This window comes from Nanorana parkeri, unplaced genomic scaffold (genome assembly GCF_000935625.1).
Source record: "Nanorana parkeri isolate BGI_ZX_2015 unplaced genomic scaffold, ASM93562v1 scaffold189, whole genome shotgun sequence".
Taxonomy (NCBI): Eukaryota; Metazoa; Chordata; class Amphibia; order Anura; family Dicroglossidae; genus Nanorana; species Nanorana parkeri.
The window spans coordinates 1,404,861-1,415,564 of NW_017306457.1; the positions used below are offsets into that span (position 1 = coordinate 1,404,861).

A 10,704-nucleotide genomic window follows, 5' to 3' on the forward strand; every position below is an offset into this window, starting at 1 on the left:
TTAACAGGATGCTTACATGTTTATATTTTTATATATAGAAATAAAAAAAAATATTATATAAAAATTAATAAAAGTATGCTGGGGTTGCAGTTTTTATAGTTACAAAATGTAGATTGATTAGGTAGGTAAAGTGAAGTGTGAGCCTTTCAGTGTTTATAAAAAAAATCCCAATATCTCTATAATAGGTAAGAAGCTATGATTACTTTGGCTAAAATCCTTGCAATGGAAATACTTCACCCAGTGGAGATTCAGTTTTTTATTAACAAAACTGCAATCTCACTTTACTCTGCCTTAGAAGTTTTTTTTTAATGTTCTGATGAAGATGTAAACCTGTCATTTCTCAGGCATTTGCCAGCAAAGAAGTCATATTGAGTGGTGGAGCTATAAACTCTCCCCAACTTCTCATGCTATCTGGAATTGGAAATGCCTCAGAGCTCACCAAATTAGGAATCCCTGTGATCGCTCACCTTCCAGGTATTACATGCTAACATTTTGTGTGTGTGTGAGACTCTTTTTGTGGTACTTGGGTACAACATACATCATTTCTGGTGCACTGTGAAAGTAGTCTTTTGTTTAGAGAGCCTGTGTCCACTGGGTAGTAGTCCATGACAGGCTTTTGCAGCAAGCGCCAGCAAGTGTTGATCAAGCTGCAGAAGGTGCAATCTCATGTCAATGAGCCCTAAAAATCAGTGGGGAAAATGTATTTATGCAATTGCAAATCAAATCAGCAGTTCACATGAGCATTGTGAGTGCAAAAACAATAGTATTAATCTTCTGGTCTGTTTTACAACAAAGGGACCGTTTTGCGTGATCATGTGTCCAAATGGGGACTATCCAGATCTTTTCTCTGTTGTGACACAACTGCAAGCACTTATTTAGAAATTAAATTCAAACTCAGAACTGTTGCAGGATTTAGGAGTCTTGTGTTATCATTCTGTAGGTGTGGGACAGAATCTTCAAGACCACCTGGAAGTTTACATTCAGCAGATGTGCACCAAACCCATCACTTTATACAGAGCACAAAAACCTCTCCAGATGTTGAAGATTGGCATAGAGTGGATGTGGAAGTTCACAGGTAAGAATGACGTTAGACCATTTTGAATACCGTGCAGGAAACGCAAATGCTATATGTGAATGGAGCCTAACAGACAAATGTGTTCAAAGCTCAACGTCACGCTAACAGCTAAATACGCAAATTAAATTCATAGCACAAAAAGCAGAAAACTGAGAATAGGTGATGGGTATTAAAGGAGATACAAAGTTGGTTGAACCACCAAAGAATAATAAACACCACACCTCTATATAAATACATAAACAACATATATAATCATGAAATTTTAATAAACATTCTGTTTAAATAACTTCATTACTGATGAGGCTTAATTTGCGTTTAAGTCTATCCCGTACCATCCGTATATAAACACCTTAAAAGCCCCATGGTATTAAAGGGGAACCAAGGCCAAACCTTTTTTGGCTTTAGTTCTCTTTTGTGTCACAGGAGTGTATTTACTAAGTTATTCCTGTGACCCAAACTCAGCATATAGCAGGCTACTGCCTGCTATATGCTGAGAGTGTGGAGCCGCACTGCAGCCGGAAGGAATCCAAACATAGTTATGTAGTTAGTCAGGTTGAAAAAATATGCATTTCCATCGAGTTCAACCTATAGAGATATAAAAAAAAAGCCTAAACAGAACGCTATGCCCCCAATTACCCAATGTTGATCCAGAGGAAGGCAAAAAAACAATCAATATTGTTAAGATACACCCCGCTGCCTGACTGACAGCTGGCTCTGCCTCTCTAGATACAGAGGCAGTTGTGCCCTCCCCCTACCCTGCCTGTCCCTCCGCTGAGCACTGGAGGAACAGAGAGGGGAGGGGAGAAGATCATGAACTGTGATTACTGGTAAAATGTTCTCTGCCCAATATTGAGAGCCAGCATGAGACAGCTGTCACACATCGGCTGCAAATATTGGGAAGAGTACATTTTACTCTCCCAAATTCCAATACTTCTGCTTTAAATATAAAACAGACAGAGCTGTTGTTGTATAAATCAAACCCTTGGTTGCTAGAACCAATATTATGTTAGTTTATAACCATACCCATGACCATGTCTAAAATATGCAGGTTTTTAAGTAAATGCAAATGCTGAAAATAAAAGATTAACATTGTCCTAAAAGTAAAAACATTTGGCAGGCACACAGGGTTCACAAAATAAATCAGTAATTGTTTTTCATGCTAATACAATGCAATAAATGGACAAATCCAATTTTTTGCTTATTGGCCATCAGGAGATGGAGCAACAGCGCACTTGGAGACTGGTGGATTCATTCGAAGTGCTCCAGGGGTGGAACATCCTGACATCCAGTTCCATTTCCTCCCGTCTCAGGTCATAGACCATGGGCGTGTGAGCCCCAAGATAGAGGCCTACCAGGTGAGGAGATTGCAAAGTGCTATAATGTTTTAAGAAATGTTTGCCATCAAAATGTGTCACATTGCCAAAACACTGAGTCGGGTTTTAGCTGCTATTACCTCCAATCTCTACGTGAACTAATGAACTGAGATCCAGTTAAACGACATCTGTCACAAAAGATATTATATTCAGATGCCTGTTTATGCTGAATACATGTAGTGAAAGTATTTACAATGTAAACCTTTTTTTGTGGGGTGTTGGTTTTCTGTGCCAGGTAGTTTCCGGCCCTGGGATTCCAGCACCGAAAAAGAAGGTCGGTAATGAGCTGCCAACAATGGCTTTTCTGCATAGAAATCCCAAGCAGTGTTGTCAACCCTGTCTAAGTTCTCCCTTGCTGGACTAAAGAAAAATCTCCCTCTCCTTACCCCCATAGCATATTAACAAGATTACCGTAACCCATATTTTCTGTTCTTGCAGGATCTTTAAAGAGACAAAACACACAGACATGTACTCAATACATTTTTCTTTATTTTGACCAGACATACACTTTATCCATAACCTTTAAACTATAGCCTATTAATTGATCATAGTTACATAGTTAGCCAGGTTGTAAAAAGACACAAGACCATCGAGTTCAACCTCTAAAACCTAACCCAAACCTTGACAACTAACTCTTGACTGTTTACCTTCACCTTGTCAAAGGTATCAAGTATGTTTTTGCATAGTGCAGCACTAAGATGACAGCGCCAACAATTAGTTCTTCACAGTTTGGTGTGAATGGAGCTGTGGAGAAAACTATGAATAAAGGCATGTTAAAAAAGTTGCAGCCATTTCCTAAGAGAACATGAGGTCAATGCTATGACACCGGGTTATTGTTTAATCCTCTTAATCTGAATCTTCCTGGTGTTTTGGCTCCTGATATGCTTTATGATATTTTCCTAACACTTATTCACTCATAGCTGCTTGATATTTGTCTCTGTGATAAAGGAGGATCATAGTGCAGAAACTGGTGGCTTACTGTCTGTTACTTAAAGTGACACTAAACCCACAGCAGGACCCTTTTTGTAGCGGATTTTGCCGCGATTCAATGCTTTTTGATGCAAGCATTTGCGCGATATCGTGCGACATCGCGCAAAATGCAAATCGCGCAGTGTGAATGGGGCCTTAAGGTACATGAATGCAATTTTAAGATTTAACTCCTGAGTTTAGAGTCATTTTAAATAGGTGGCCACTTTATTAGGATCAACTATCCACTCTAGCCACCACTCCTAGCTCGCTCCCACGATGGAATACAATCTCAATACAAATTAGTAAACTAAACGTATGACTAACCATATTGTTGGAGGAATTGGGGCACTGCCATTGTTGGCATCCTATTGAAAATGGCAGTTGCCCAGCAGTGCCTGAACTAAATACTTTTGAATCGCAGACCTGGAACAAGCATGTTGTAAATGAGTGTCAGAAAAGTGTCGAAAATGTCCTATCCCTATACCACTTCCAGGTCAGCGGCTCAGACAGCAATAAAACAAAAGTATCAGAATTACAGCCAGGGAACTAGCATTCTCAAACGAGAGGCCAGCAATGGCAGCCTCCATAATCTCTCATGACAGAGTCCCTTTAGGCAACCCCAACATTTCTGCATGTTCAAGCTCCTTTCCTATATGTTAGAAATCCTGTTCTTTTAAAAGCAGCTTTGGCACTTGCTCTTGTTTACAACGTGTTCGGTGAAGTCTGGAAATGTGTTTGTGAGATCCAGAATTCTAATTATTAACAGATGACTGCAGAGCTCTGCATTCTGGGAGATAATGTGCTGTTAAGAGAGAAATTAACTGCATCACAGTGATGTCTGTGACAACTTGATGGCTCACAGGTAATTGTTGATTGATGTCAAAAATTTGGCTTCTATTTAAATGAACTTTCAAGTTATAAAAATCTTTCTTAACATATTTGATAAGCAGATGTCTTAGTTTACTCAAATGTAAGGAGTCACTGGATCTGAAAATGATACGTATGCTAGTGAATTTACAAATTTTAGGACAGTGGGAAAGATCTGCAAATGGAGGAGAGTATATGTGTTATGCAGGCTAAACATAACCATTTAAACGCCCTTTTACTCAAGCTTTCCGAACTTTTCCGTCTGTCAGTTTTTCTGACGTATCTGATCGGAAGCCCAATGTTAGTCTATGAGCAGCCGGATCTAAATGGATGTGCACCTGTTTACTCCTGCCAGGTCCAGAAAAGCAAATTGATCAGAGTTCCATTTCGCCGGACCTGATCATGCCAGATATGGGGTAATCTGATGTAAATGGACTCATGTCTACATTCCCCATTGACCAACATGTCCAGTAATTTCAGTTTCAATAAACTGGATGGACACGGATGTCACAACGGAGAAGTCTGTTTCGATCAGCAGGAGATCCGTGCACGGATCCCCTCCTGATCAGACTGTGTGAAAGGGACCTAATCCTAAAATTTCCATACAATTACCTTTCGATTCAAAAAACCTATTCAATTTATATACAACAAGGAAGGCACCCCAGCTACACAATTACTGCCAAATCTAAAGGAAATTGTACATTCAGACTTCTATGTATGTGTGGTCTACAGGTTTACAGATATCAACCAATCAAGTGCCATCCATGTGTCTCTAAGCAGCACTTGATTGTCTCAGATCTGATTGGTCGATATATGCAACACAGTCTTCTCTTCCAATCTTCATACTTTAACATTCTTTTTGTTTTGGAAGAAAAGTGTAAAAATGTATGCCTCAATCTAGCTATAAATGTTAAATACTTTTATAAAAAGAGCCTTCCAACCCGACTTTCACCCAGCTGTATGTTCCACTACAGCAACCAGGAACATACAGTATATTGATGTATGAGCTATTTTTCCTGCCCATAGCTTAGAGGAAAGACTGTTGACACAGTGTGGTGTAGGAGAAATGTGGGGAAACCATAGGGTAACTAATTAAATTCTAACAGTGAATGTGAATTCAAGGAACTCCATTCATTCCAAAATCAAATGTTAAAATGAAATGAAATTTCGAACAACGTTCCTCAAGTCTCTGATGGCATTATCGAATGCTCTGAGATTTTTTGATGAACATTCGCTAGAAAATCCACCAATGTATGACCGACTTTATTGCTGGAAGAGTGATAGTGTAGTGCAGGGAAAGTGATATCAGTCTTTTCACCAGATAATTGCGCTGGATTGTGCTTACAAACTTCTCTGCAGAAACAATTGTATCTCCCCTTTACCATCACGAAACATAATTGTAAGTGAAATCTCCTACAGCTGCCGTAATAAAATCAACAAATAGATGGGTTTATACTGTCTACTCAAATACAACATAGATAAGAAAGTCTTGCTGTGAAAAAGGAAGTGCCTACCCTCCATGCTCTCCTACATCCTGGGCATGAGGGCTCTCTGCTGAACCCCATTTTGAGCTGAGAGATATTGCTGCATACTTTAAAAGATGTGGTTTCATTTAAAGTAAATCTGTGCCCAGACTATGCACATTAAAGTATTTACATATTCTGAACAAACAGTAAAAACACGTAACAAGACCATAATCACCTTTGTAGCTGTATGCGTTGTGGAGAAATTGATCTTCAAAGTTCACAACAAAGGCACTGAAATCAAAGATCCTGTCCCCTTTTAATTAAAACCACATCTTCCAAATACTGTAGGGATTGCTGTCGGCTCAAAATGGCGTTCTTCTCAGTGTTAACTACAACATTTTTTTTCTCCAAAAATGCTGCATTGCCAACCTTGATAAGTGAAGGCTGTAAAATAAATGTGCTCACGCTCAATGCCACAATCCATGGCAGTGGTGTTGTAGGTTTAGGATAACTGTTGGCCTTACAAATGCTTTGGGAGTAGATGTCCCTGTCATAGTTCTTCAGAAACGGAAGACCTGCAGGTATTTAGAATGTACAGTACTCTAGAAAGCAATGTGTCTTTTTTCATAGGTATTGTTTCAGAGATGTCCCCACTGTAGAGGCTGTGATAATCATGCAGAGTTTGTCTTGTATTATGTATACCAGGTACACGTTGGATCCATGAGAGAAACTAGTGTGGGGTGGCTGAAACTTCGAAGTACTGACCCAAGAGATCATCCCATTATCAATCCAAACTATCTTTCTACTGGTGAGTGCATAAACCATCAATCATCAACAACCATCATTTATACAGTGCATGGCCAAAAAAAAGTAACCACCTAGATTTTGAGCAGTGTTATGATCTGGGTAGCTTCAGTTAGTCAGGTCTAGTTTCAGCAATGTTATGTGCCCCAAAAAAATGAGCTCAGCTGCCTACCTGAATATACTGAATGACCAGGTTTGTAAATCAATGGATTTTTTCTTCCCTGATGGCACAGCCATATTCCAAGAGGACAATGCCAGGATTCATCGGGCTCAGATTGTGAAAGAGTGGTTCAGGGAGCATGAGCCATCATTTTCACACATAGAGACTGGGCACATGCCTATAGGAGTTGTTTGAAACTGATGACATGCCTCAGTAGACAGTCATAGACTGGCTACACATTATATGAGACTGCTTACAAATGCTTCCTATTATCCTGAATAAAGAAGATCATGAAAGGCTGCTTCAGGCCTTTCAGAGGTTTATCTGGGGAAATGACATTCTAAAATTGGTCTCCTTATGACAACAATGTGTAAAAAATGGAGGACTTAAAAGAGAACTATGAAGTGAGTGAAAATCACTCAACCTCATAGTTCGAGCCGACGTGTGACAATGAAACTGTCACACGTCGGCACAAAATCACGGGAAGTGAGTGAACACATACCGTTGCTTGCTCACTTCTCGATCATCTCCCTGCAGAGAGCGGTGACTGTCAGTCACAGCTCCCTTCAGGGATTCCCCCCTCCTGACTGGCGGACCGGGCAGGGGGCGGGCACAGCTAGCTCTGCCTCTAGATAGGCAGAGCCCGCTGTCACTCAGGCAGCTGGGTGGATCTCGACAGTAATGTGGTGCGGTGGTCTCAGTATACCGCAAGCTGTAGCTTGCGATATACTGAGCTTTGGGTCACGGAACGAGGTTAGTATATGTCCTCCTGTAACCCTTAAGAGAATTATGGGGAAAAACACTTAACCCATAGTTCTCTTTTAACTTCCCAGATTTGGAATGATATACTTTAGCAGCTGCCACTAGATATTTGAGAGATTGGATCCATGGTATGAGTAGATATACAGATTCTGACTTAGATCAAACGTAGTACCGGATCTCAGTCTCATATATATACTTCACTTGCATAGAAAATGTTGACCTGAGGAGGTCATTGCAAATTCTCTTCTATATTATAGTTGGAATATATGGCATAAGCTCAGAGACAGACAACACTTAAAGGAGAACTATGGGGCTAGGGCTTTTCCCCAAAGTTCTCCTTAGGGTAACGGGAGGACACAAACTAGCGTCCTCCCGTCACCCTAAGCTCAGTATACCACGGGCTACAGCACGCAGTATACTGAGACGCTGCAGCTGAAGCGGATCCCTACAATTATGTCTGGATCCGCCCAGCTGCGTGAGTGACAGCTGGCTCTGCCTATCTAGAGGCAGAGCCAGCAATACCCGCCTCCTCCCCCGTCCGTTCCGCCAGTCAGCGCTGGCTCCTGGATCGTAGGATCGAGAAGTGAGCGAACGCCGGTATGTGTTCGCTCACTTCCCGATCTACTGAGACGACCTGTGACAGTCTCATTGTCACATGTCGGCTAGAACTATGAGGTGAATGAAAAGCACTCACCTCATAGTTCTCCTTTAAATAGCCATTCCTTGCTGTGGCTTCCTTTCTGAAGAAATTTAGATTCCCTCCATGCCTCCATGACTTTCAACAGTCAAGTCATCTACGTCAATAATTGATCATAAACTGTTGACTTTTGCAGCCATCTGGGAGAGTTTACCATTTATGAATTGTGAATTTACTTTTGTACAGATGCGTTCCTTTGCAATACGTACTCTTAAAAATCTTTCAACTTCAGACTGGGAGAACCACCTAGACCGCCTGCTTTTGAAACCTAATCCAATTAAGGGTGCAATAGCTAATGTTTATAGGTATTACAGAATAGACCTGGATTATGCAAAACGTTCAACTGGTCTCTCAAAGTGGGTTAATCATTTTCCAAATATATCCACTACTGAGATACTTCCAGCTTCAACAGAGCATGGAATACGATTACTGCGTCCACCTATAGAGAAATGGTATTAAGAGTTTATCATGGAGCTTATTGCTCCACACAGATTTTATATTTTGGGACTTAGTTGTTCTTCTAGATGTTTGTGTGGGGAGAAATCAGCAGATTTATATCATGCTTTTTGGAGCTGCCCTAAGATAAAGTCCTTTTCGGAATGATATGTTCCATTATACTCAGCAAAACATGGTTATTATTCTGCTTGAGCAAACCTCGGAATTTTAGATCTGCATGGAGTGAAAATCTCTCCTGGATGCAGAAAGCTATTGTCTATTATATCTTTGGTGGGGAGGAAAAGGATTTTGCATCAATGGATAGATTCTGAACCATCTTCTATAACCCTTTTTTTAAAATAAGCTGATGTTTGTTTTTCAAAATGACTGGACCGAGACAATCCTCAGTAAGGATACTGAAACTCAAAAGTTCTTTGATGTATGAGAATCATTTATTGACTCTTTACCAACAAGTACAAAACAAAACCTTATGCAATCTTTTATTTTGACACCGTGGTATACCAAGAGAATGATTTTCTATCATCCCCAATAATTATAGCTGAATAGAAGTAGAGGGCTTTTGTTCTCTTTAGAAGTCGGTCTCTGCGAAATGTAATCTTTCTTTCTATCATTGTTAATGTCATTACCCACGTGGTGGACTTGGAATGTGGGCATAGGTCTTGTTGTGTACTTTGAGATGTTTTTGTCTTTTGTAGGGCTGTGCAAATTAACGATTAATTTCTCGATTAATCGTTAATCTTTTTGATCGATAAAAAATGTTTTGATCGATTAATTTTTTTTTAAAACTCTCTGCACGAGCGCCAGCCAAGGCATTGGCCTATACACAATTGTTATTACAGCCCCTTTCTAAATTATACAAGGGGAGGATTATACAAAGCAAATGATAAACTGCCACACTTCCTGTCATGATTTAACAACACTAAAACCAAAATGCAAAGGAGGGAATTTACTAAAACTGTAGTAAATAGAATAAGGAGCCACTGTGCATAGTAACCAATCATCTTCTATCTTCAGCTTGTATAGTTAAGCTTTGAAAATGAAAGCTAGAAGCTGACTGGTTGCCATGCAGCTGCTCCAGGTTTTGTCTGCTCCAATTTTAGTAACTTTCCCTTAAAGTGAAGATATCACACTACTTTGCATATTATGATAAGTTTAGATTGTGATGATGGAAAACTTTATCAGATGTTCCCTATTGTTATTTAAAAGACAAATGTAACATAAAAATCAACGAATAGTGAGTCAAAGTATTTTTTTTTATTTTCTGAATGTTCAGGAGTAATTTGTGTCCCCTTCTCCATGGTCCTTTATTTTTGTCCTTATCCTTCAAATTGTCTGAAGTTTTGTAACACTATCTTCTTGTATGTATCATTCAACAGAAAAGGATATTGTAGATTTCCGCCAGTGCGTGAAGCTGTCCAGAGAGATCTTTGCTCAGAAAGCCTTCGATGAATTCCGTGGACCCGAAATCCTGCCTGGCTCTAATGTCCAGACAGATGAACAGATTGATGCTTTTGTTAGACAGAAGGCAGACACGGCCTATCACCCATCCTGCACCTGTAAAATGGGGCAACCCACTGACACAAGTGCAGTTGTTGACCAAGAGACTAAGGTAATAGGCGTGGAAAATTTACGAGTCGTGGATGCGTCTATCATGCCCAGTATTGTAAGTGGGAATTTAAATGCTCCAACAATAATGTTGGCAGAAAAGGCGTCTGATATCATTCAGAATATTCCTCCTCTTGTGAACAAATACATTCCTGTGTACAGACCTCAAACCCTGGAGACTCAACGATAGTCAATAGTCAACAATCTCTATGTCTTTGTAACACCTTGGATTGGCACATTTCCCCATGGAGGGAGATCCCACCACAAATGCAATGCTGCAACTATTTAGTTATGTAATTTATTGAATACATACGAAATTAACACACATAATTCCACACATAATTCCACTCAACTAATGTAATAAAAAGAGTTCTATAGTGGACCCCCCAAGATCATTCATATGTGGACTGTACAATAGCGAAATGTTTGCAGATTTGTTGATATCCGTATGAGGCAGATTAAGCAGATTT

At 39.9% G+C, this 10,704-nt stretch overlaps 1 protein-coding gene across 1 annotated transcript in view; it reads left to right on the top strand.

The window, feature by feature from the left end:
• The window catches only part of CHDH (choline dehydrogenase), a 19,095-nt gene extending 8,667 nt beyond the window's left edge, over nt 1-10,428 (top strand). Inside the window, exons 4-8 of the mRNA XM_018555258.1 lie at nt 345-474; nt 941-1,075; nt 2,288-2,430; nt 6,456-6,558; nt 10,006-10,428. Of these exons, the coding sequence (XP_018410760.1) occupies nt 345-474; nt 941-1,075; nt 2,288-2,430; nt 6,456-6,558; nt 10,006-10,424 (930 nt within the window). The 3' untranslated portion in view covers nt 10,425-10,428. The remainder of the gene's footprint in view (nt 1-344; nt 475-940; nt 1,076-2,287; nt 2,431-6,455; nt 6,559-10,005) is intronic.
• The last annotated feature ends 276 nt before the right edge of the window (nt 10,429-10,704 follow it).